The 24,415-nt window shown below is 54.5% G+C and overlaps 11 protein-coding genes across 11 annotated transcripts; 5 read left to right on the top strand and 6 right to left on the bottom strand.

Moving 5' to 3' along the window:
• Nucleotides 1-275: 275 nt before the first annotated feature.
• CDEST_04934 (Putative JmjC domain, rmlC-like jelly roll protein) lies at nt 276-1,729 on the top strand (the record flags this gene model as incomplete). The annotated part of the gene is made up of 4 exons (XM_062921093.1): nt 276-535; nt 618-766; nt 1,027-1,561; nt 1,627-1,729. The coding sequence occupies 4 exons, from the start codon at nt 276-278 to the stop codon at nt 1,727-1,729; spliced, it is 1,047 nt and encodes a 348-aa protein (XP_062777144.1).
• Nucleotides 1,730-1,796: 67 nt separating this feature from the next.
• On the bottom strand, nt 1,797-6,629 carry CDEST_04935 (Putative SET domain, nucleotide-binding alpha-beta plait domain superfamily, SET domain superfamily). The gene is made up of 3 exons (XM_062921094.1): nt 5,600-6,629; nt 2,518-5,515; nt 1,797-2,464 (listed from the first exon to the last, which is right to left on the bottom strand). Exons 1-3 carry the CDS (start codon nt 6,266-6,268, stop codon nt 2,361-2,363), a joined length of 3,771 nt encoding a protein of 1,256 aa, XP_062777145.1. The 5' UTR covers nt 6,269-6,629; the 3' UTR covers nt 1,797-2,360.
• A 363-nt stretch (nt 6,630-6,992) lies between these two features.
• Nucleotides 6,993-8,810, bottom strand: CDEST_04936 (uncharacterized protein). The gene is made up of 2 exons (XM_062921095.1): nt 8,454-8,810; nt 6,993-8,397 (listed from the first exon to the last, which is right to left on the bottom strand). Exons 1-2 carry the CDS (start codon nt 8,686-8,688, stop codon nt 7,328-7,330), a joined length of 1,305 nt encoding a protein of 434 aa, XP_062777146.1. The 5' UTR covers nt 8,689-8,810; the 3' UTR covers nt 6,993-7,327.
• Nucleotides 8,811-9,183: 373 nt separating this feature from the next.
• On the top strand, nt 9,184-10,388 carry CDEST_04937 (Putative tropomyosin). Its single transcript, XM_062921096.1, has 3 exons — nt 9,184-9,344; nt 9,459-9,763; nt 9,885-10,388. The coding sequence occupies exons 1-3, from the start codon at nt 9,327-9,329 to the stop codon at nt 10,045-10,047; spliced, it is 486 nt and encodes a 161-aa protein (XP_062777147.1). The 5' UTR covers nt 9,184-9,326; the 3' UTR covers nt 10,048-10,388.
• A 1-nt stretch (nt 10,389) lies between these two features.
• On the bottom strand, nt 10,390-11,790 carry CDEST_04938 (Putative nucleolar protein). Its single transcript, XM_062921097.1, has 2 exons — nt 10,931-11,790; nt 10,390-10,852 (listed from the first exon to the last, which is right to left on the bottom strand). Exons 1-2 carry the CDS (start codon nt 11,141-11,143, stop codon nt 10,391-10,393), a joined length of 675 nt encoding a protein of 224 aa, XP_062777148.1. The 5' UTR covers nt 11,144-11,790; the 3' UTR covers nt 10,390.
• Nucleotides 11,791-11,863: 73 nt separating this feature from the next.
• On the top strand, nt 11,864-13,352 carry CDEST_04939 (Putative protein Big1, V-type proton ATPase subunit S1/VOA1, transmembrane). The gene is made up of 3 exons (XM_062921098.1): nt 11,864-12,139; nt 12,203-12,798; nt 12,869-13,352. Exons 1-3 carry the CDS (start codon nt 12,045-12,047, stop codon nt 13,006-13,008), a joined length of 831 nt encoding a protein of 276 aa, XP_062777149.1. The 5' UTR covers nt 11,864-12,044; the 3' UTR covers nt 13,009-13,352.
• CDEST_04940 (uncharacterized protein) lies at nt 13,333-14,074 on the bottom strand. Its single transcript, XM_062921099.1, has 2 exons — nt 13,835-14,074; nt 13,333-13,617 (listed from the first exon to the last, which is right to left on the bottom strand). The coding sequence occupies exons 1-2, from the start codon at nt 14,018-14,020 to the stop codon at nt 13,420-13,422; spliced, it is 384 nt and encodes a 127-aa protein (XP_062777150.1). The 5' UTR covers nt 14,021-14,074; the 3' UTR covers nt 13,333-13,419.
• A 282-nt stretch (nt 14,075-14,356) lies between these two features.
• On the bottom strand, nt 14,357-15,775 carry CDEST_04941 (Putative cyclophilin-type peptidyl-prolyl cis-trans isomerase domain-containing protein; the record flags this gene model as incomplete). The annotated part of the gene is made up of 4 exons (XM_062921100.1): nt 15,140-15,775; nt 14,950-15,076; nt 14,731-14,882; nt 14,357-14,553 (listed from the first exon to the last, which is right to left on the bottom strand). The coding sequence occupies exons 1-4, from the start codon at nt 15,462-15,464 to the stop codon at nt 14,357-14,359; spliced, it is 801 nt and encodes a 266-aa protein (XP_062777151.1). The 5' UTR covers nt 15,465-15,775.
• Nucleotides 15,776-15,808: 33 nt separating this feature from the next.
• CDEST_04942 (Putative small ribosomal subunit protein uS13) lies at nt 15,809-16,632 on the top strand. The gene is made up of 3 exons (XM_062921101.1): nt 15,809-16,006; nt 16,064-16,108; nt 16,195-16,632. The coding sequence occupies exons 1-3, from the start codon at nt 16,004-16,006 to the stop codon at nt 16,504-16,506; spliced, it is 360 nt and encodes a 119-aa protein (XP_062777152.1). The 5' UTR covers nt 15,809-16,003; the 3' UTR covers nt 16,507-16,632.
• Nucleotides 16,633-16,676: 44 nt separating this feature from the next.
• Nucleotides 16,677-18,993, bottom strand: CDEST_04943 (Putative peptidase M19, metal-dependent hydrolase). Its single transcript, XM_062921102.1, has 5 exons — nt 18,412-18,993; nt 18,049-18,360; nt 17,779-17,991; nt 17,350-17,722; nt 16,677-17,298 (listed from the first exon to the last, which is right to left on the bottom strand). The coding sequence occupies exons 2-5, from the start codon at nt 18,287-18,289 to the stop codon at nt 16,761-16,763; spliced, it is 1,365 nt and encodes a 454-aa protein (XP_062777153.1). The 5' UTR covers nt 18,290-18,360; nt 18,412-18,993; the 3' UTR covers nt 16,677-16,760.
• Nucleotides 18,994-20,586: 1,593 nt separating this feature from the next.
• CDEST_04944 (Putative Rho GTPase activation protein) lies at nt 20,587-24,347 on the top strand. The gene is made up of 4 exons (XM_062921103.1): nt 20,587-21,146; nt 21,208-21,389; nt 21,449-22,895; nt 22,949-24,347. The coding sequence occupies exons 1-4, from the start codon at nt 21,101-21,103 to the stop codon at nt 23,860-23,862; spliced, it is 2,589 nt and encodes an 862-aa protein (XP_062777154.1). The 5' UTR covers nt 20,587-21,100; the 3' UTR covers nt 23,863-24,347.
• The last annotated feature ends 68 nt before the right edge of the window (nt 24,348-24,415 follow it).

Genomic DNA, 24,415 nt, shown 5'->3' on the forward strand with positions numbered 1-24,415 from the left:
ACAATGTGAAACCCGATCATCACAAATCACCAGGTCATGTCAGGCCGAGTGCGAATGGATGAAGACCTAGAAGTCCCTAGATTTACAAAATTACCCTATCACCCTCTCAGAGTGTCTCCCTCGCCTCGCAAGTGACGACCCATGGCCGCTATTTTTGCTCAGATATCCATGCAGGATGACGCTGTCTTAGTCATGCCACAACTCACACAACCTCACTCTCATCACACACACACACGCGCGCGTCCCAGCAATTGTAGATATCGCAACCAAGGGCCATGTGCTCACACACACCCGCAGCCCCAGGCGATCCCCTGGCAGAGCTTATCACCAGCTACAACGAGCTTAACGGAGCCGTCATTGAGGAGCTGACCGAGGAGCCAAGTCCCCTCGAGTTCATGCGCTACGTCGCCCGCAACACACCCTTCGTCGTCCGCGGTGCGGCATCCTCATGGCAGTCGAATCAGACATGGGATAAGGAGTATATGGTGCGCTTGTTCAAGGGCCAGGCCGTCAACGTCGCGGTGACGCCGTTTGGGTAAGTAAGGGAAAATACATCTCTCGTCTCCCGCTTGGTTGTGTGTCTGTGTCATGACCGCTGACTTACATGACCCAAACAGCAACGCCGATGCCCCGACTGATCATGACGGGAAAGTCGTCTTCGCAAAGCCTCACGAAGAAGACCAAGATTTTGAAGAGTTCATCAACTACGTGATCAACCAAGAAAAGAGCAAAGATGCAACCTCGGAAGTCCGATATGCCCAGACCCGTACGCCAATCTCTCTTTCGTCGTCGTTTTCACTCATTTGTATCTACCCCTTCTTTGAAGAGGCTATATCCTGTCCCCTTTCACCTTTATCATACAATCTTCAGCCTGCCTTGGGATAGTAGACGTTCACGAGATTGCGCATGTTGCCCCCTGATATGCCAGCCCTGCTTCCGCCCGCGCTCAACGACCTCTTATCCCGCCTCTCAACCCGCCTCTCAGAGACAAAAAAGAAACACCAACTCACATTCGGCCCCTCTCAGAGAACGACAACCTCCGCAATGAATACTTTCCCCTCTCGCACCAAGTTCCCCCGTCGGTTCCCTTCGCCCGCATCGCCCTCGACCGCGACCCGGAGGCCGTGAACCTCTGGATTGGCACCTCTCGCTCTGTCACCGCCCTGCACAAGGACAACTACGAAAACATCTACGTCCAGATCCGCGGCTGCAAGCACTTCGTCCTCCTGCCGCCTTGCTGTCAACCCTGCGTCAACGAGAGGACCCTCATGCCTGCGACGTATGCCCGCCAGGACCATGGCGGGCTGGCGTTGGAACTCGATGAGGCAAGCAACGAGAACAAGGACAGACCCGAAGACGGGGCGCTGCACGGCGTCCCCTTTGCGACGTGGGACCCAGACCACCCAGATACCAACGCGACGCCCTACTCACACCTCGCCGAGCCGGTCAGAGTCACTCTTGAGCCGGGTGACATGCTCTACCTTCCGGCCATGTGGTACCACAAAGTTTCGCAGTCCTGCCCAGAAGACGGAGAGGGCTTTGTTCTGGCCGTCAACTACTGGTAAGCTCCACCCGGAACACACACGCACATGCCTCTGTGTCATTCAAGATTAACGATCACGTCAGGTACGACATGGAATTCAGCGGCCCTCTGTACCCTCTGAGCTCTTTGGTCCGGAACATCGGCCTCCAAACAACATCGACGGTCCTTACAAAGACGGGCAGATAGGATGACACAGGGCACGTCCAATCACTAGAATAATCGGTGTTTTCGCTGCTTAGTTGAGTTTCTCCTCATCATAGCCTGTGCCTCTCCACCATATGTACAATTGTGCGCGGGATATACGCCCTGATTATCTTGGTAATGTGGTTGTTTTTGTTGCCCTGACCACTGTTCAAAAGATCTCTCTTTTCTTCCTCCTCTCACGAAGACTTGGGGTGTCCATGCGGAGCCCTTTGTCTTTGGCTCTCCTGGCCCTAGAGATGGGCCAGAATCCCCCTTCCACCCAACATGAACGCCAGAAAACCCACCCGGCATCTCTCGAAGTGACGAAGTGAATCACGATACACTTTTCCCACCCTTGCCCCACTCCCTCAAAAACTCATCTCCTTTCCCTTTTCCTTGTCTTGGTTGTGATGCATATAGTATAAACGCAGATGACAGATCCAAGTGGGTATGCGTCGAAGTGAAGGAAAACAAGAGGCGGGAAAAAAAAACCCCTAAAAAACTCGCCTCTACTAAGATACTGTAGAAGTTGAGTCCCAACTCCAGCAAAGCATTTGTCCCAGAAATTACAGAGGGCGCATGCAAACGAACTTTCCATCCACCAAAAACACCTGAAAGCATCGATCGACCCGGGTCAGTTAAGAAACCCTTTACACGCCGCCGTACCGCACAGACAGGGAATACGGTCCAGGCTACCGATTTCACGCTCGAATTTGTAGTCGTACGTCAACTCCTCATCTGCGATTAGTTAGCTCCATGTCATGCCGGAAAAGGTGTTTCAGGTAACATACGTTGACCAATGTCGCGGAGAGCGTAGATGACGATTCGCTTGCTTCCGTCGACCTTGATGATCTTAGCTGTGCAGTTGGGCATGCAGCTATGATTTATGAATCGAGCAATGCCTCCCTTCTTTGTGGCGTCGATAACTGTGTTGTCGTCGATACGGAACAAATAACTGCTGCCCATACCGCTTTTGAGGTAGCGCTTCTCGCGGATCTCCGAGATGGATTGTCTGACTTGCTCTCCGACGTATTCAATAATCATATCGTCCTTATTGATATTTTCCTCCGTGTATAAGCCCCAATTGTGAATCGCAGATCTGGCAAACTTGACGGGTTTCTTTCTCTTCTTGAGCTGGTTGAATTTGAAAGCGTCAGAATCGCCCGATATCTTCTTCTCGTCCTGGAGCGCCGACACGTGACGGCGGTTGTTGGCGCGGTTGGCTCTCGAGTTGCCCTTGGCGACAGCCTTTTCTGCCACAGTGAGCCGGCTGGCCTCGACTGCGGCATCTTTGCCGTCTTTCTGGTACTTGGCCTGACGTGCTTCCCTCGCCTTCTGGACTTTGATATGATGAGGCAAGTACTTGGACTTTTCGGCGTTGAGGATCTTCTTGACCCCCTCGGTCCGTGCAGCCCCGGTGAAATTGGGTACGTAGTAGCCATCAATGCCCACGGCCTGGTCAACGGACCCAGACGGGGAGTTAAGTTCCCGTACGCGATTACGCCGCCATAACCAGAGAAGTGGATCCCCGAGGTCTGTCCCCGCGAATCTCTTCCGCAGTCTGGCGATGTCAGGGCTGTCGCAAGCAGACAGCGAGAGTTCATGTAACGTAGAAATGCTGAGCTTGAAGTCACCGGACAGACCAAGGGCGGGAGTAGGCGTGGTCGAGAACAGGGCCGGATCTGCCTTTGTTGGCTCGGGCTGGGGCTCTTCTCCCTTGGTTTCTACCAGTACCGGCTCAACCTCCTCTGGCAAAGGCTTGGTTGGGGCGGGCACATCTTCCACTTCCGTTGGCATTGGGATGTGCTGTTTCTTGAGGGCCTCTCGTTCCTCGAAGACTTGCTTCTTCGACTTCTTCTTCGATTTGAGTTTCTTGGCCGTACCCTTGGTGGTCGACAGCGGGGTCTCGGACCGTGTGCTTTGCGCATCGAGCAGATCGACGTCGGGGGTAGCCTCTTCTGAGATCTCGTGTACCAGTAACTCGGGTTCCACGTTGTCCAGCGTAACCCCGAAAAGTTCTTCATCGGACTTCTTTTGGCGTTTGATTGCTGACTGGACCTCAAGGTCGAGTTTTCTCTTCTTCGTCGAGGTCAGATTGTCGCCAACGGCAAAGCTTGCCTCGGTCATGGAGTCTTCCTCTGCGGGGCCCCAAGAGGCAAAGTCATCCTTAACATCGTCATCTGTGCTCATGCGGCTGCGCGGCCTAGAATCGGGCTCCTCGGTATCCCTTGCCAAAGACTCTCTGATTGCAGCCTCATCGTCGGATTCAGCGTCACTGTCATAGCTCTTGAGGCGATGATGCAGCGATCGGAACGCATTGCGGCCTTGCGGCACCCGCTTGCGTGAGAAGGGATCTGTAAAGCCGTGGTTGCGTGATGCTCCTAGGGCAGTGGCTTTGGCCTTACGAATACGTGGCAACGCCGATATCTCCAGGCGGCCCGTACGACGCTCAATGGGATCAGCGCCCGAGTTGGGCGTGCTGGCGCCGGGACTCTCATCGCCTGCATCAACGGTAAAGGACGGGACCGACCCAACCGGATCTTCCAGATGCAGCTGCCGTCGCTTTGTAACGTGGTTTGCCGGGTCCAGGAAGGTGGTCAGAGTCGGTGCAGCAACTCTCGTACGAATGTGCTTGATCAGATGCTCCGCCAATTCCCGGGTGACGACTTCGCAGGCCTCGAGAACAGGGTCAAAGTTTTTAGCTCTCTGCCGCTTCTCCTCCTCAATGTCTGCCTCTTCTTCACGGCGACGGCGGTCCTTGTCCTCTCGCAGTCGCAAATCGCTTCGGCGCTTCCGTTCGGGGCTCGGGGTCCGTCGTCGGGGAGGCGGGGCGGCAGATTCGGAGTCTCGGCTGGTTGTAGGAGGGAGGGAAAGCTGCATTACCATGTTGTAGGTGAACAGGTCGGTGTGATTAGCAGCCCTGTAACACTTCATGGCTTCATTGCGGCCGTGGTACGAATTGGGAAACATGATATAGTAGCCGGTCCGGTCAATGCGAATATCCTCCAAAGCGAACGCCTTAAGCCGCTTTTTCATGTGAGGGATTGTCGTGACCATAACAGGAACGTGCTCGTGCGCAACGAAGATGTAGGGCTCGTTTGCAAGCTGTTTTGCGATGACCTTCTCTTCAACCGCTACGTGCATCTTTGGTTGGCTCGGGACCCAGGCAGGAACACCTGCCACGGTCTGTCTGTAGGAAGATGGACCCTTTGGTGCCATGGGTGGTGGTCCAGGGACCTTATCGGTCACGATCGCTCGAGGGCCTGTTGGCGGCGCCTTCGCGATGGAGGCATCCTGTGTGGCTCGGTCTCTCTGGAGAGCTTCCTCCAGCATGCGGCGACTCTTCTTGCCTTCGGGATCGTATTCGACTCGGATTTGGTTCGCCTCAATTCGCTGACCATGCATCGACTTGACAGCCCGACGCGCGGCGTCAATCGCCTTGATGGGGGCTGGCCTCGACCGGCTGGGATGTGAGTCCTTATACCGGAACGTTGCGAATCCTAGGTAGCTGCCTGTCTCGGGATGCATCTTATTGCTGCTCTCTGCGATGTCGCCAAAGGTCGCAAAGGCTGCCGTCACCTTGGAAAAAGTGATAAGAGGATTGAAGCCAGTAACTACAATCTGGGTCGGCGGGCCTGGCCCGACGGAAGTCTTGGGGTCGTAGGGGTACGGCCTCAAGTTGTAAGGTGATTGTCGCAAGCGAGACTTGGGAAGATGAAAATCGGTATTGATGTAACCCAGGCGCCCGCCCTTTGCAAGACGAGGATCTGGAGGGGGGGCGTCATCTTCCTACTCAGTTGATTAGCCAAAGCTCTCACACACAAAAGATGACGCCCCCCCTTCACGGGGCGGGTATTTTGTATTTGTACATACCAGTCCAAACTCCTTATATACCGGCTTGGCATCTTTCTTGTCGTGCTTCGATAGGGTCCGATCGTTGTTGGGATCATACGTGCACTTGAGGCCTTTTCGGGATCGGGTAGGATCTCGCGCAAGAGTGCGCTCAATCGGAGGATATGGCTCTGGTAGTGAGCTATTGAGGCGGGATGTTGGGGTATTGCGAGAGGCCGATGCCTCATCCCGATCGATGTTATGTGCTTGTAGCATATTCGTCTTCGGCAGGCCAGCATTGCCTGTGTACGAGGGTGATTCAACGGAGGTGAGCGGCGTGCCGCTGGTTGCAGGGATATGAGATGTGCCGTTAGGAACAGCCTGCCGGGCAGTCGTGCTAAAAACGGAGGAGCCAGTGCTCTCATAGGAGCTCGCCGATCCAACAGTGTTGAGAGTATCCCCTATGGGCGACTCGCGGCCGTCGGGTGGCTGCTGCGAATTGTCGGAAAGTAGGCCATCAGCTCCAGACGTTCTCTCGCCTCTCGTGCCGTTGGGCAAAGGGGTGCTGATGCTCTTCGGACCGGCGAGCAAGGAACCTGTCGCGTCTTGCGTCGTTTTGGCCTTTGCCTTCTCTCGCTCGGCTCTGTCCTTAGCAACGCGGGGGGCTGCAGGAAAGAACTGCGCGAAGCTCGCCGAAGATTGGCGGGTCATCGTGAGATTGTTCTGCTTCTACCGCACCCGCCTGCCACCAACCATCGTCTCTCGTGTATATCGGATGCTTCAAAAGACAGGGTTCATCGCCGGAGGCAATCGCTGTAGAAGTGTAGCTAAGGGATGATGCACGTAGATGCTGTTCACGCGACCGAGGCGTAGCCAGCAACGAGGGCGGTTGGCAAGGGGGATGAGCCCGACAGCGTCATCCAAGGAAGATACCCAGTCGCAAAGGGTCACGCTTTGATGCGATCAATCAGTACTGGTACAGTTGACGCTGGATGAGTCGTGCGCTGCGATCGACAGGCAACGAGGTTGCAGACAATGTAGCAGTGAGGTCAGAAAGTGGGAGGTTGAAGAGTCCAAACTCTTTCAGATGCGATTTAGCGGAGACCAGCCACGAACAAGGTGAGAAAGGACCGTAAGATCGTTTCGCATGGATATGGGACCTGCACCCCGACCGAGGTATCACCCTGCAAAATTGACCTGTTAGGTACTTCGGAAGGAACAGCCTGGCTACAGCTGGCACGTGACAAAGTCGCGTCAGGCCCCATCCACTTATTTTCGCGTCTGTCAGGGGGTAAGGAAGAGCAACAGGGGCACTTCATGAACAGTCTTGTATCTTCAGAAGGCGTTGACTATCTGACTTGCCTGCCAATCTCGTTTCCTTTCAGCGGGCGGCATCCATCCAGTAAATAGTCGCTTCTTGAAATGTTTGAACACTGAGTGTTTTTTCTTCTTCCTTTCTCTTTCTCTTTCGTACTGCAAATTTGAAAACAACTGAAATAGAAGTAGCTGCGGCCTTCTCTATTAGGACAAAGCCGATCCCCATCGTATCAATCATCCCTACTGCAAAAAGTCATAAAGAATCTAACAAAGCAAATTTAATGCGACGACCGAGTCGCGAACACATCCTTTGGTCGCCCGTTCGACCTCCTTCTTACGGGTGTGATGTTGGGTAACAATGCCAGCCAAACGCCTCCCGGTACCCCGCCATCCCGTTATTTTACAAATGAGGGTAATCCTATCTAGACGCCATCCGATGACCTTGTCAAGAGTCTAGAAGCTCAACTTCATTTCAAACTCCTCATCCTCGAAGTCTTCGTTCCGTGGGCCGGCGCTACCGATGCCATCGTCTTCGTTGTCTCCAGCGGGATCGAAAATGGACAGGAACTGCAATCGGCCGAGATCGTACTTTTCCTCATGAACTTCCTGTTTCTGCTTCTGAGGAGATGCGTCGCGTCTGACGACCGTCTTCGGAGGGGCAACCGTGGCGGCATCTGTCGAGGCAGACCGAGCCGCCGGCGGTAGCGGAGCTCGTCTACCAACCACAGACGAGGCTGAACGTCCTTTTGTATAGCCCAGAGTGTTTCTCGATGCGGCTTCTCCCACGGCGCTCTCGGCAGCTGTAGACTTCGACGCTGTAGCGGATTTGGTGGGCCTGACACGTGGAAGCAGGGCGGAGATGGGCCTTCTGACGGTTGGCTTCTGTTCGACAATTTTCTTCTGTCGGATAGTAGAGCCCGTATACATCGCAAGAGCTGACGCGGCCCTCCTTGAAGCGATTGTGGCGGGATACTTGGTGGTGCTTCCCGCTGCCTTTCTGGTGACGGCTGGGTTGGGGGCTGGGACGGGAGCCTTGGTTCCGACAAAGACTGCGGTCTCGGGGACATCAGAGACGGACCAGTCCATGTCCCGAATGTCGCGGAGGATACGCTCATCGCTCTCCTTCAAAGCCTTCTTCAGCTTCTCCTTGTGCTTTCTATCTTGCAGTCTGACGCCATCCTCGCCCATGGGGTTGTAGAAGTGGTTATAGTAGCCCTTGAACATATTCTCCGGCTGGAGGCCGGCGAAGTTCAAAACTCCGTCAGGAAATACATCCGACTCGTAGGGCAAGGCTTTGGCGGGGGGCGGCGCATATTCCACATCAGGCTCCTCAGACGGGCCGGCTTGGTCATTGCGAACTTCGAGCTTTAGAGGACCGATGCTAGGAGAGCGTTGCTTGAGCCTCTTGGTGGTTGTGGGCTTCGTCTGTGACTTCTCGATATCCTTTCCTCCAGTGGTATCCTGGGTGGCCCTAGCCTTTGCGTTTGTGGTTTTGTTTCCGAGTGGCGCGCGAGCCCGTGTTTCTGCCAAAACTGTTATTCCCTTTCTTTTTCCTAGACACGTGCCTAGGGAACTGTACCAGACGGGGTGACAAGGTTCTGCTTCCTGACAGTGGCTCGCTGGATGTTTCCATTCGACTTGGGCGCAAGAGCCGTTTTGGCTCCTCCGACAGCATTCTCGTCGTTGAGGGGAATCTTCAAGGGCGTCTTCGGGTATCGAGCCCCCGGGGTCTTGGGGGCCATCTGCCCTTTTCCGGGGGCCAGTCTGGCAGCCTGAGCTGCGTTAACCGCGTTCTCGTCGCGAAGGGCCAGCATTTTGCCTAGAGTCGAATGGCGGAAGAATCGGCCGAGGTTTGAGAGGTCGTTGGTATTCGGAGTTGTCGTGTGTCAGTATACCGTCGTCATTGATCCCTTGTCTGATGAGGGCTGGTCGCGTCAGTGTTGTAAAGAGGTAAAAGAAGTACCGAACGGACCCGTCTATTTGGGGGGGGCGGCGTCTGCGTTGTCGGGACAACGACAAAAGAAGCTCAGACCCTGCGGAAACCCCCGTAGAATGATTACCACTGGGAAAGCACAACCACACCACACTGCAGCACCGTGCCACAATCGACCCCACCTGACCATTCTCCACCGCCCGCAGATGAGCTAATCCAATTGCAGCTGTCTTCCAGCGTGTAAAGATTAGGTAGGTAGGCCTGGCTGGCTCTGCTGCCGTGCGATGCTGTATGCTGGGAGGGTCCGCCAAAGGCCGCAGTTGGTGCAAGCGGGCTTGCATGTAGAGGGGCAGTTATTTCAACACCTCACTCACACCCTTTCCTCCCGCTTCCATCCCCGACAATTACAACCTCCACATTCCCCGATTCCGTCTCAATTCCAACTCCAACAACACTCCTTATCGTAACCAAACTACACCAACTCTCTCGCATTACCAAAGCTATCTGCAGTTCATCATCATGGATCGCATTAAGGAGGTAAGTTCACTGTCCTCGTCTGGGCCCCACCTCGCTGCCACCGGCGGTCTGGAGGGGTAAGATATCCCCAACGGCGCCGTGTCATCAGTTGCTAACGACGACTCCTTCTCTCAGAAAATGAACCAGCTCCGTCTGGAGGCCGACGACAACGCCGCCAAGGTAGAGGAGCTTCAGGCCAAGGTCAAGTCGCTGGAGCAGGAGAACCTGTCCAAGGAGCAGGAAATCACCTCCCTGCAGCACAAGAACGGCCTGCTTGAGGGCGAGGTCGAGAAGCTTGAGACTGCAGTTAAGGACTTCAAGAAGGCTGCCGACGAGAGCACCAGTACTGGCACACAAAACGAAACTCTTCAGCGCAGACTCCAGCTCCTCGAGGAGGAAGCCGAGGAGGCGGACAAGACCCTTCGCGAAGCCAACGAGAAGTATGTTCTGGGCCCTGTTCACCGAATCGACGATACCCCTTTTTCACTTCCCGGCCCCCTTCGGGTTCATTAAAACCAGCCCCACCGATGACCGATGTATACTTACACCGTCTTTTCATAGGCTCCGACAGACCGACGTCAAGGCCGGCCACTTCGAGCGCAAGGTCCAGGCTCTCGAGGCGGAGCGAGACCAGTGGGAGTCCAAGTACGAGGAGATGGCCAAGAAGTACACGACGGTCCAGAAGGAACTCGAGGATTTCCAGAACGAGATTGGCAACATCTGAGAATGTTCTTTTTGGGGGCGACATTTTGTGCAAGGCTTTTTTCTTCATGATAGATCCCTGGCCTGGAACACTGTGTCGGCGACCAGCTCAAGAAGCTATCCCAATATTGGTGGATTGCAAACTACGGGACGGTTCGCGACCGAGTTGTAGCAGCCTTGGTTTTACTCCTTTTCTGTAACCCCGTCAACAAAGAGTTTTGTTTTGCCTGAAATGCGTCTGTCCTTTATCTGCACAGACGTGAAGGCGACTACACAAAAACGACTCAGACCACGCTGGGCGTGAGGCAACCCCTATGCAGCAGTTGCAGGGGCAATCAATGCAAGACATTATACCCTCCCATCAACTACTCTTTCTTGAATTTGGCCTTCTTTTTGGCTTTTGACTTCTTCGCGCCCAGCGACCGTTCTAGTTTTGTCTCGTAGCGAAACTTCTTCTTCTTGGGCCACTCCTTGCGATCCTTAGTTTTTGCCGCCTTGTCGTCGGCCGCTGGCCTCTCTGCCTTGGCCTCGTCTTCACTACCCGCTTCCGCCTTGTCACCGTCGTGATGGAGCCTTTCGAGCCCGTCTCGCGTCACGGATATGGCCTCGACCTTGACCGTCGTATACCGATCCTCGTCTATGAACTCGTCCTCGTAGTCCACGACGTCTGTCGGCTCTTTAGGCGCCTCCGCGATGCCGTCCCACTCTTCAAAGTCTTCCGCGTTGATCTCCTCATCCTGGTCCGATGTCGCTGCCTGGGCCTCTTCGAGAATGGCGCTTACAGCCTTGACATGGTCTTCGACCTCTCGTTGCCGCTCGTCTTTGAGCTGTAGGTGCAATGCATTAGCCATGCAACTTGCATGGATGGACTACAATGCAAGCAGTAGAGTAACATTAAAACATACCTGCTTCCGCATCTCGATTTTCTCTTCCCGCGCCTTCTTGGCTGCCTGTTCCTGCGCCCATTTCACACGCTGTAGCTTGCGCTTGTGAAACCCCGTCAGGTAGTCCTCGCGCGCATCGAAGTCGAAGTTGACCTCCTCCACCGCCGAGACCGCTTTTCTCTTCTTCGAGACCGTCGGCAGGACTGACTTCTTTGGTCGGGGTTTGGCGAACATGGTTCGGTTCTTTGGGTCGTGTCGTCAAACAGTCGTGGGGGTTGACGGTGCAGCGGTAGGTTTTTTGGCGCTGCAACTGAAATTTTTGGGAAAGGGTCCTCTCTGCAGCACCAGCCTTGTAGTCCGCGCGCGCCAGGTCCTTGCTGATGCAGGCTCTGTAAGGGCCCACTGGCGCGGGCCAAGCCGAGGAGCTAAATGCGCTGTACCTCGTAGAGTACGCACTTCGTCAGCGAGCACAGGTGACATTTCAATGGCTTCACTACATGAGATCCTTGATTGCCGCGCGGTGACAATTGCCCGATGAAGATGAGTTTTACGCAATGCGATTCAGGCCTTGTGTATGGGTAACCTTGATACAGGATGTGCGATGGTCTAGAGATTGAGCCGACGGAGAGTACTAGGCAGTTTCAATTCGCTTTATCGAAGAACTGACTAGCATCATTCAATGGGATTTACATGACCTCTAATGAGGGAATGGCTCTCAGGAGTCGAGAACACCATACACTCAGTGCCGATAGTTACACCACGAAATAACCCTATAAATCTGCCAAATACCAGAATGGTAGGCAATGCGAGCGAGCTCGGATTTGATGGTTTGGCCGATTAAATAGTGGCAAACAGCAAGTCGGCTCACCTGGAAGAGCATATCCTAGCGGAAATTCGCAGGTTACACCTGTCAGTGGCAGCCACTGTTCTTGATTGAACTGATAAGAGATAGAAGTGGATGAGGTAAGTTGCATCTAAGCGATTCCCTGTCTGGTATCTGATTACGCAGTACACCGCTTAGACGCATACCGCGAGCTACGTCGTCCCTGGAGCTAACTAGCAGGATCACTCTCAGCAGCATAACGACAGCTAGTCATCGCTTTCAAACGAGCCCTCTTCAGCACATCATCCAGCCATGCGTCTATCAAGAACAGCAGGCCTCATGGCCTTCTGCGCCTCGGCTCAAGCCTTCACCGACTCGTCGCCTTTTGTGATGCTGTCGACCGCGAAGTACGTTACGAAACCCCCGCTCGGTATCAATCCATCCCCGTGGACATACTAACATATCTCAAGGTTCGCGCAATCAAACCCCGCCCAGCTCCAGACCGAAGCCCAAATCGTCAAATCCGTTCAGGATCTCCTCTCTTCGTGCCCGACGGATCGTTACCTCCTCGTTGCTCAGCCCAACGTCAACGCCGCAGACATCCGCGGCCCGGACGGCGGCGACTGCAAGGCCTTGAATCTATGCCGTGCGATCGCCGGCAGCGACATCCTTGGCGTCTACAGTGTCGCTGAGGTAGTTGGCGAAATTCCCATCGGCAAGCTGTCTGATTACATCAAGACGGCATGCGCGGGCAAGACGGTCGAGATCGAGCAGACCCGGCTTGCCCCCCTCGGACGGGACTCCCACGAGAGGGCCACCACGCTCGCCGACAACGACTATCTCCTCGGTCGCAACCTCGAGAAGCTTCGCGATGCGTCCAAATCCTACACCGTCATCTACCTCGCCAGCCCGTCCGAGCCTACCTATCAGGCCGAGTTCACCGGAGAGCCTCTGCACGCAGAGCTGAAGCGCCACGAGGCGAGCCTCCTGCATGCCAGGAAGGACAAGAACGAAACGGAATGGAACAAGCTTCCTCTTTTTGAAAAATACGTCTTCTTTTCGCCAGGTATGTTGCCGTCCGGAAATACGCCGCATTTCGTGACGTCTAGAACGAAGAAAACTGACACAACGCACAGGCATTTTCCACGCCATTGTTGCGTCCATCATTCTCTTCAGCATTCTCGGTGTCGCACTTAGAGCGCTCGCCAGCCTCGAGATTCCGTACGGGGCTTTCGACAAGGAAAACGGCCCCGCCGCTCACAAGAAGAGTCAGTAGATGTATACCAAATACGCCGCGAGAGCACGTTGCGAATGTTTTCGCGGCGACCTCTGTATTTCAACTCGAGAAGATTGTCAGGAGTTACCGGCTGTCTTTGACAGGCATGTTTCGAGCAAAGGAGGGAAGGGCAGCATGGGCATGAGGGACAGCACCCGAAAGTGCGTTCGCTAGTAACCCGATACAGTGTTTTGGCAAATGACATGAAAGTGTATTTCTATAACAAATGAACTTTTTTTTCTCTCTTGGCCGCCCAACCCCCACTAGACTTTTCATGATGTCAATAAAACGCCGTACGCCTCCCCCCCTCCCACCCTTAAGCCCGACCTGGTGGTCTCGAGTGTTTCCAGCATCGGTGCCTGCAAAGACCGCCGTCACTATCCGCCGTCGCCTCCCAACGTACACGGAGGCCTAAACCAGATGACTCGGCAGCAGAAAGTTGGCGATGCCCTCGCGGATGGCGTACTCATGCCCGCAGTTGCCGCAGACGAGCTTGCCCTCCATGATCTGCGTCTCCATGAGCAGGTGGTGCAGATCCTTGAGCATCTTGTCGTCGCCCTCGAGCTGTTCCGCCGAGGGGGCCTCGGAAGGCAGTTCAGGGAAGCCCAGCTTTTGTGAGTATGTCAGCACCCGTCTACCGTTGCCGTCCTGAAACAGCAGGTTTCTTCCTGGTGCGAAACAACGCAACAACACATGGAAATGAGACAAGGCTGTGGTCGAACACGCAAACGAGCCTGCCTAAAGTAACCATCTCCTCTTCCTCCAATAGAAAGTAAAAAATGTAGAGTCATGCAGGATCAAAAAGCATAGAACATGTCAAACATACCTCGGTCGCGTTCGTTCGCAGCGCGGTCCAATCTAAGCGGGGCAGGACATTGAGCAGGAGCTGGGGATTGACCTCGACATCGTCCTGCACCAGCTCCGCGTCCTTGGGGTGGAGGGGGAACGAGGCCGCCGAAGACTTGCAGGCCTTGACCGCGCAAGTCAAAAAGTTCAGGCTGAGAATCTTCATTTTGGCGGGCGGTTATGGCGTTGTGTACTTATTTCTTTTTAGATGTTGTTCGAGTCGAAGTTTTGGCCATCTCGGAAATTTTTTGGTACCCCACACGTGATGTGCTTTTGCAGCTACCTACCTACCTCACGTAGGTAGGTAGGTAGTGAACTATCTACTGCCATACTGAAGAGAATTCCCTAGACAACAGCAGTTTTCACATCACGAGGAGTACTTCCAAAGATGATGGCCAATAGTACCATGCAAAATTTGGCTGATACTTCTTTCCTGGCAATTCTTGTCTTGTATCTACATTGCCTATAGGTAGTCACTTCCCCCACCCGCATCTCTCCTATTCTACGCCATCGTCTTCTCGTAACCGACGTCCCTCGAGACCCGCGACTTGCTGATCTTCATGTAGACGGCGATCGCAGCAACAACCACAGCAAGAAACAGCCCCTTCTGGAGGAGGGACCAGCCCTCGCCGGAACCGACCTCCAAGGGAGCGTCCTCGTTGGAGTAGCCAGCCGCCCACTCACTGTTGCCGTATTCGCCTGCAAAGCCAAGGGGGGCGTAGCCATCAGCAAACCAAGTTCACTTCGTTTTTATTTATTTCGCGGAGTCATCAAGAGGCAGAGTTTGGGTGGATCATGAAAATATCGGGTTCGGTAAGAGAGAGACGTGAGGGATGGCGGGTGTCACAGTACGTGCTCAGAGTTCCACGTGGATACCTTCAGGGGGCACCTCCAGCTCTCCGCTCTTAGCGATCTTGATCGTCTTAACGGGGCGGTCGCCGGGCTGAGTCTGGGCCTGCTCGATCTTCTCGACGACGTCGAAGCCCTCGAGGACTTCGCCGAAGACGACGTGGCGGCCATCGAGCCAGCTGCGATGTCTGTATTAGCACTGTAACCCGGCCAGGTTGTTTGTGCGCCGAGGGATGTAGGGCTTACTTGGTGATAACGGTGGTGATGAAGAACTGCGAGCCGTTGGTGTCCTTGCCGGCGTTGGCCATAGACAGGATACCCTTCTTGGAGTGCTTGAGCTTGAAGTTCTCGTCGGGGAACTTCTCGCCGTAGACTGTGATGAAAAAACGTCAGTCATCAGCCGGCACAATGCAAGAGTAAAAGGAGGAGCACTCACTCGACTTGCCACCGGTGCCATCGCCCTTGGTGAAGTCACCGCCCTGGATCATGAACTGCTTGATAACACGGTGGAAGGTAGAGCCCTCGTAGCCAAAGCCCTTCTCGCCAGTGGCGAGAGCGCGGAAGTTCTCGACCGTCTTGGGGACGGTCTTGCCGTACAGACCGATGGTGATGCGGCCGATGGGCTCGTCGCCCTCGGTCATGTCAAAGAAGACCTTGTTAGTGATCTTGGGGCCCTTGGCGGCCTCAGCGGTCTGCGCGAAGAAGACCAGAGCCACGCCGGCGAGGAGGAGGGCGGAGACGAGTCTCCGCATGGTGAACATGATGGGCGACGATGTGGAGGTCGATCGATTGGTGAGAGAGTATAGTGTTTGTGGTGGTGTGTGTCTGGAGCGTTGGCAAGTTACCACCAGGAGGACAGTGTGTTAAATAAGAGAGGACCCTGGAATGGCAGGGCAGGCAGAGAGCGGCAGCGCGGGCTGCTTTGAAGCTACGTTTCAAACTCCCCTCTCTGAAGCACGCGAATGAGAACACTCCAGCTTGGACCCTTGCAGTCGAGGCTGTCCAATTGGGAGGGGTAATCCGACTAATGTGGATACGGCCGTCTGCACAATGAGGCTTTGGGTTCGCTGCCGTACGGACAAGACTTGTCAATTCAGCAGCCAGGTCTGTGTCCCTTCCAGCTGCTGTCCTCTACGTGGGCCCACCTTTCCCCGGCGCCCGACTCTCCGTGGCCCGGGAGGGTTCAGTGCGACATTGATTTCGAAGTTTCGCGATTCTAGCATCAGGCGCTTGTGCAGTAGGAGCAGGGTTCTGGTAACAAAGCAATCGATCCTCGAGTTCTATAACAATAGTCGGCAAAATGGTAGGTCATTGGACTTCTCATTACTTTCGAAAGCCGAGATTAATCCGCTTTTACCAGGTTTTCATCCTTGGAGTCAACTTTTCCGAGCAGAAGCTCGTGAAGGTACGGCCACTTCCTCTGCCTCGATCGACGACAAGTCACTTGCAACCCTTCCGCCTACAGTGCTGACCCCAGATCCCTCACCACAGAAGGCACTCGAGTCCTTCTTTGCCCTCGGACCGACCACATCGCACCGCATCTTGGCCAAGTACTCGATCTCCCCAATGGTCAAGGTCGGCGCCCTACCCCCCAAGACCGTCACAGCCCTGACGGCAGAGCTCTCGACGATGACGATAGAGAATGACGCGCGAAAAATAATACGTCAGAACGTCATGAGACTAAAGGACATGGGAAGTTACCGGGGGAGACGACACGCCATGAACCTGCCCGTTAGAGGACAACGGACGAGAACCCAGATCGAGACGGCGAAGAAGCTCAACCGTGCCGAAAGGAAATGGTGAGAGGCTCGGTCGGAGAATTTTTGTGAACAGCACATTGCTTGGAGTTTGGAGATGGCCTACATCCGAGACCGTCAACTGTACAAGATAGAGGGGTGCTTAGAGTGCCTGGACATGTATGAATACGACAAAACTATATACCACTTGTATCATCAGCAGTTGGCGACACACACTATGTTATATTAAGCTGCGATAACGACATGCTAGTACGAAATACGTCCCACTGTAGCATGGGCAGATTTCCTAAGATGACTAAACTATTTGGCGTTGGGCAGGTCGTCTTCAAGGACGGGCTCGCCATCCTTCTGCAGCTTCGCTGCAACAGCGTCAACCTCTCTCCATACACGAAGAACGTTTCCGCCAACAACCTTGGCCGCGTTCTCGTCGCTCACGCCCTGTCTCAGCAGCTCGGCGACGAGGTCTGGGTACTTGGACACATCCTCCAGACCCTTGGGCACCGACCCGATGCCGTCAAAGTCTGAGCCGAATCCCACGTGGTCGAAGCCGATGAGGTTACCAATATGCAGCACGTGCCGGACGACCTGCGCGAGCGTGGCGTTGCCGGGTACGTACGTTGGCAGGCCGTTGTCATTGCCGGACTCGACGCACGAAATGAAGTCGGGCGCGAAGTTGACCAGAACGACGGCGTTACGCTGCTTAACCAGCTCGAGGACGCTGTCCTTGACGTTGCGAGGGTGAGGGCACACGCTGAAGGCGGAGCTGTGTGAATAAATCACGGGCGCCTTGCTGCCCTCCCAGTCCTTGCCTCCAAGGACATCAGTCTGTGTCTCCTCGCTGGTGTGACTGTTAGTGAACGATCATGAGATAGCGATACATAGAGCCAACCTCGTATGAGAGATGTCAACAATGAGACCGATTCGGTTCATCTCATGAACGAGACGACGGCCCGCCGGGCTGAGACCGTGCCAGAGAGGCTCAGCCTTGCGTAGGGGGCTCTCGAGTAGCGCGGCGTCAGCGAACTTGTTGTGGCAGTTGTGGGTGAGGGTCGAGTAGCGGACGCCCAAAGCATGATAACGTCGGAGATTGGCAACTGAGTTGCCGATCTGGTGCAGTCCCTCGACTCCCAGGGGCGAGATCAGTTGCCCCTTCTCAAAAGCCGCCAGGGCGGCACCGCTGTCCAGGTTGGGGGAAAAGTCCTTGGGGTAGGCGTCTTTGATGCGGGTAATGACATCGATTTGGTCGAGGGTCCATTGGACGCCTACAGTCACATGTCAACACCGGGGGCCCTAGTTTACTGGACATCTGCAAACTCACTTTCGGCGTAGTTCTCGTCGGAAAAGTCACTGCCATTGGCCGGGCATGGGGTGTAGACGCTCCAGAAAGCGCCTCCGTTCTGACCCTTGCGAAGTCTGGGCAGATCAACATGGCCGACGAGACCGCCGTTCTCAAAGGGCTCGGTGAAGTTCTTCCCGTAGATGTGGTTGTTGAAGTAAGCCCGGACGAGGATGGGAAGATCATTATGGCCGTCTGCGCGTAGTGTCAGTAACCATCTTGTTGCATGAGAGCGCTGGGCGGGGCTCGTACCGATCAATGGCGTTTGGGAGAGGATAGCGTGGGCCCTATCCTCAACTGTAAGGGGTGCCGTCCCCGGGTTTCTCATACGGTGGTAGCATGACTTCACGGGGTGATAGGCAAATGTCAGAGACAGTAGCCAGAATGCGAAGCAAGCGATGACTGCCTTCTTCGCGGGGGACGGGCTTTTGCGAGGGGATGCTACGACCTCTTCGCAAGCCTCGTCGGCCGTCAGACGTTGTTTCTCATCCATGGTTTCCGCGTAGGCGAGGGATTGATATGCCAATAAAAGTCTCAACAATAAGCAATTGTCCGGTTACTCGCCTGTCATCATCGTAAGCACAATGTTCGGAGCACATGAGTCAAAGGCACTACCGTTTGATGGCCTTCGTACGTTAATATTGGTTGGTCTTAATCAAGGAAAGGTTAGAATTCGGGTGGTTCTTCGATGTCCCCGATTTGCGATGGCGGGGATTCCACCATACATCTTACCGATTCCTAATCACGTCACAGCGTTTCTGGGGTCAAAGCTCCGAGCTACGATTGCGCGAGGCTCTTATCTGTGAAGGTCAACCCCGGCGATAAGCGATCAGTTGGGAAACTCGAAACTGGCCAGGAGCGAAGGACTTCTCGGGGAGTTGCACGCTTCCCAAGTGCTCCGCTTATCGTTATGATGCTATGGAAACATGAAATAAGTGGCAGTATGAGGACGGTCGATCATTGTAGTTGACTACAGGTTCCTTAGCGCGCGGGAAAGTTTCGATATCCATGATTCAATAGAGAGGTGGTACACAACTAACAACCAATGCTGGACGGCTTTGTTTCTCGTCTCTTTATCGTCCTTCGAGTGGTCTAGCGCCCACAAGAACCAAAAGGAACAATGGAGCAAACAGGAATGAGATGGGAATACCACCCCCCACACAGCCAGTCAGTCCACTCTACAGTCTGTTAGTTTATCGGACTGAAGGGGGGAGGGGCCTTATTGAGTGGCTTTATTGAACATTTGAGAACGAGACCATGGAGTGCTGTACGTCCTTAACAACGTACATGCACCCAGCAAGGTCAGACACACTACAGCATACATCGTACACAGGTATGATTAGCAATGACTGAATTGGAATTTTGGGGATGGACCATCCTCCTTAACAGGAACTTCCAAGTTCGAACGTGGCAACTTCGGATGATAGCTGGCTCTTGCGTCCCCTAACCCCAGTCAAGTCTTGCAGGGCGCAGGTGTTCCTCGTATGTTGGGCTCTGTGGATTGTGGACAACAATTAGCAGCGAAAATTACAGGCTTGATGGGACCAGGATCAGTTGCCGTCCACGGCCCACCCCTCTGCCCTCTCTTCTGCCAGGCAAATCAGGCCTCGACAGCTATTAATAACGGCTTTTGTCGTCTGGGGAACCATCCAACCGGCAACCACTGAAACAGGGAGGGAGCTCAGGACGAGGGAGAGAGGCAAGTTGGATGATGGGCAATAGTTCTTTTCAACCTTGGCCGCTAGGAGACCTCGCTCGGTAACAAAGAAGGAGAAAAAAGAATGGCATCGAAGTTGATAGCACAGTCCAGTTGAGACAAGACTCAATCCCAGGCGGCATAGAAAGTGAAAACGATGCTTAATACAAACGCCAAATTGGGCGGCGCCAGATGGAATTTAGCGGTCAGCCCTGTGGGAGGAAGGTGGCGGTAGCCCCAGTCTTCAGAGTGCAAGCAGTATTCTCTTCTGGTGTTCTGGAGTATCCTCTCGAACCTCGTCAGCTGGAGTTGCCCCATCATTCTGCAACAGAGACAAATGCAGGGGGCGCATCCATTTCTTAGTGCTGGGTCTGGCATTTTTGCGACTTGTGCTTTGCTTCGGTTTGCTTGGCTACCTCATTCAGGGTCACTTGCTTTGTGTGGAGCAATAGGGGGTCATTCAGGGTCACCTCTGATCAGTCGGTCCAGTCAGAGCCTGAGCAGGTGAATAAGTGGAGAATAGGCAGTGGCTGGAGTAGAGACAGGTCGACAAAGTTGGATGTATTTTTGGCTTCGGATGGCTCCTCCCATCATCGTCGCTTCTCACTGGGTACCCTACCTCTCTATAGGGTACCCATCCGTACCCTTCGGACAAGATCCCAACTTCAAGCACTCCCGAGTCGCTCACTGAGCCGGCTGAGACCAGCGTTCGTCATAAGGACCAATGGAAAGCCACGCCTGTGTGACGGAAGACCAAGGACCAGAGGCCGTTGCTAGCGCTGCCCCATCCAGTCCCTAATGTTGATTGGTTAGCTCCGGCTCGTCGGACTAAGTTCTACCGTATCCCATGGCCGCCTTTGATCTGCCTTGGTGCCATGTCAATGGACTGACTGATCTGATTGACTGGACGGTGGGTATCAGATGAGAGACAAAGGCAGGCAGTGGTGGATGGTACCGCAAAGTCGCAAAGCTTCACTGACGCCTGCGGAGACGGATACCGAGGGACGTATGGTAATGACATTGGTGCAGTACAGGTAACTGGCAGCGCCTTTTCCTTCCTGCCAGCCCTCTCCCCCTCCAAGCCTGGATTCAACCTTGAACCTGGATCCTGTCAGCAAGCACCTTCAATCCAAAAGCATCTCTCCTCCCATTCGCTTTTTGCTCCAAATTTCCTCCCACTGGCATGTGCCCCTGACAAAGAACGACGACGACGAACCATCTTCTCATCTTGCTTATTCTGCTTGATCTTCCCGCATTTGTACATCCCCTCATTCGCTTTTTCCCTCGCTGCTCTCATTTGTTGCTTGTCGTCTCCTTCCTTATCTGCATCAGCACCGCCGCCTCAATTGCGGCTGACGTATTCATTCGCTTCTCGCATCCGGCCAAAAAAAGTGCCTCTGACCCAGACCTGAAAAATACCAGCCCATTCTCCTCCCACTGCAACCAGAACCACCACCACCGCCGCCTCCCATCCACCCACCTCCCGCTTAACGACGAAACGAAACGATTCTCGCCGCCTACTTTTCCTTTCCTTTGCCTACTACCTTGTAGCCTTGGATCGCACCTCAACAGCATCTTGACGACGGCTATAAGCTTTTAGGCATCATCATGCCGGGCTTTGCAGATTCCTTTTGGTCAAGCGACTACGCTGCAGGTAAGTTGACTAGATGCGCTGCACCGACCCCTCAGGCTACAGCTAAACACCTTTGTGCTAGGACTCGGTGTCCTGTTCAGCAAGTTGCAGCAGGGCGTGCAGGAAAACCGACAAGTCCTGACCGTCGCTCGAATGCGTGCCGAGGCTGAGGAGATCTACAGCCAGCGGTTAGGAGACATCGCACCAACGGCAGATAAGGTGCAAGGCGGGTTCTCAAAGGATGATGGCGCCAGCGTTCGCAAGGTGTGTAGAGCGCTCCACTAGAGAGCTTCACAAGACCCTCCGCTAACCCCTCATTGCAGGCATTCGATGGCGTTCGAACCGAGATGGAGGAGGGCGCTAAGAACCACAAGAAGATCGCTCAGAACATTCGAGACCTCGTCGTCAACCCCTTTTCGCGCTGGTGCGATGCTCACGAGTCGCGCATACAGGACTCTCAAGACGAGCTGCAGGCTCGCATCAAGGCGCACGACAGGCAAGCCGAGTTGGTCAAGAAGCTGAGAAGCACCTACTTCAACAAGTGCCGGTTGGTTGAGGATATTGAGGAGGAGACCAAGCTGGCCTTCCAGGACCCCGAAAACAGCCCCAAGAACAGCATTCCCGAGATCAAGGTCTCCGAGAACAAGGAGCCCGAGCTCCACCCTCAGGAAGATGATGACGAACCCATCGAGATTGGAGATGAGATCTACCAGCCCGAGCAGGTCAAGAAGATCCTGGCGCACATGTTGAACACGATCAAGCTTGGAGAGACCAAGGTCCCCATCCTTGGGACCTACCAGAACACCTCGTCCGGATCCGACATTGTCGAGTACCTGCAACGGCACATGAACACAACGAGCATTAGCTACGCTGAGAGAATCGGTCAGGATCTCATCTCGAACGGATACCTCAGGCTCATTGGCAACGTTGGTAGCACTTTCGCCAACAGCTCTAAGATGTTCTACCAGTGGCGCCCCAAGGCCTTCAAGCTGGCTGGCGTACCCGACAAGAAGACGCCTCTAGGCCGAACCTTTTCTCTCCCCGCCTCTGAGTCGTCCGACTCTCCTGTTGTTGGGACCGTCAGCGAATACCTTGCCAACTGGAACGTCCTCAACAACCAGCACCCCAACGAGACCCCGCCAGAGCGATTGCGCCGCGAGGCCAGGGAAGCCGACGAAAAGTACAAGGCTGGCGTGCGAAAGTTGGACGAGATGCGCTGCGATCTCGAGGAGACCATCTTTGTGCACCTCCGTTTCCTGGAGCGTTGCGAGCTGGATCGCCTTAAGGCTATCAAGACCGTCATCCTGGACTTCTCGGGCACTATCAGCAACGTCATTCCCAGCATGCAGTCTGCTGTCGACCACATGATGCTCTTCCAGGAGACTGTCCAGCCTCTTGGCGATCTGAGATACCTGCTCGAGAGCTACCGGACCGGCAGCTTCATTCCTAAAGTGGTGGTTTACGAGAACTACTACAACAAGGTCGATGAGCAGACTTTCGGTGTGGATCTCGAGGCCAGAGCGCGAGCGGATAAGAAGCGCGTGCCTGTTATCGTCACCACTATACTGACGTATCTGGACAACCACTACCCCGATCTCGAAGGTGACGAGGCTAGACGCGGTGTTTGGCTAGTCGATGTTCCCCTGCAGCAGATCCACAAGCTCCGCAGCAAGCTTAATGACGGCAAGCCCATCTCACCTGATGTTTTTGATGAGTTCGATATCCCGACTGTTGCGAGCTTGCTCAAGCTGTACCTGCTCGAACTGCCTGGTGAGTTGATTCTGTACCGACACCTTGACGATCATCTACTGACAACAATACAGACTCCCTCGTTTCATCCCACGTGTATGAGATTGTCAGGACAATATACCAGACCCAGTCGCAAGAGAGCGACGCTGCTCGCGTGTCCGTGCTACAACAGACTCTATCGCAGATGCGACTGACTAACATCGCAACGCTCGATGCCTGCATGAACCACTTCACCCGCTTAATTGACCTCACCTCGGCTGACGAGGCCTACGTTGCGAGCCTAGCCACGACTATCGCGCCTTGTATTCTTCGCCCTCGTGCTGAAACTTCCCTGACCATGGAAGAGAAGCACGCTTACAGGCTCGTTCGCGATCTGTTTGCCCACAAGGATGCCATCTTCAGCGAACTCAAGCGCATGTCAACGGCGAACCACGGCGGTTCTATCAACCGCCCTCGTGCCATCAGCACCGACGAGAGCAACCGGAGGGCGAACATGGAAGAGCGGAATAGAGCTCTGCTCGAGAAGGCAGCCGGTACCCGCGGTCGTGCGACAAGCCCTGCCCCAAGCCCTCGCGGACACAGACGTGACCGCAGCACGGGTGGCCCCGAAACCCGTTTTCCGATCCAGACGAGCCCGCCCGCGTCGGCAGTTGACCGTCACCGCTCCAGCTTGGGTAGCGTAGTCGGCGCCAAGCGGTCGAGTCTTGAAGTCCCCGGCAGCGAGTCCAGCTCGCCAAAAGAGGCGACGACGGCGGCTGCGAGCAATGGTTCAACGGCGCCCGCCGCTGAGGGCGTTGCAGCCAGAATCAAGGCTCTCGAATCTCCCGTCGAGAAGCGCAACAGCTTAGGTCGCAGCAGCGTGCGGTATTCACTGGACCGCCACGTGGCAGCCGCACCAAGCACTGGAACAGAGAGCGGATCGTCGACGCCCCGCGACTCGGGGGCACCCCGTGGAGTGACGCTTGAGGACAAGCCTATGGATGACTGAAGCGTGTTAGCCATGATGATTTTCTGCCCCTATTTCAGGCCTGTGACCTCATTTCCTTGTTTCTTTTTCTTAATGTCTATTTTCTTCCAAAACAAACTTTGAGATTCTCCTTTCTTGTCGTGACGTGTGACGCTAGTAGGACGTACGTGTTTAACGGACGACGGACAGGGTTATCGGGAAATCAAAAAAAAAGAGAAACCACTGGGCTGGCTTGTTGACGGCGACGGAAGAGAACGAGACACGACGGTGATGTTGGGGCGAAGCGATTCCCCTCGGGTTTCCTCTTTGTTTGTATCATGTCTGTACGTAAACCCACGAGAAGAATCAGAGAGAGAGAAAGAGACGAAAGACCGCCGGAAGGCAAGGAAGTAGGGGGAGAGAAGAGACGAAGACATCCCCCAGACGTCCAACGGCAAGATGACACAAGTGCCGTTGTGTACTGGGTATTCAGTTTAAGATATCTCTCGAAGACGAGATAACAAACCAAAACGTCTTTCAACACATCAGCGTTCAATGCTTCGTGTCGACAATTGCACTGCTGTATGCGCAGAGA

Source organism: Colletotrichum destructivum, chromosome 3, assembly GCF_034447905.1.
Source record: "Colletotrichum destructivum chromosome 3, complete sequence".
Taxonomy (NCBI): domain Eukaryota; kingdom Fungi; phylum Ascomycota; class Sordariomycetes; order Glomerellales; family Glomerellaceae; genus Colletotrichum; species Colletotrichum destructivum.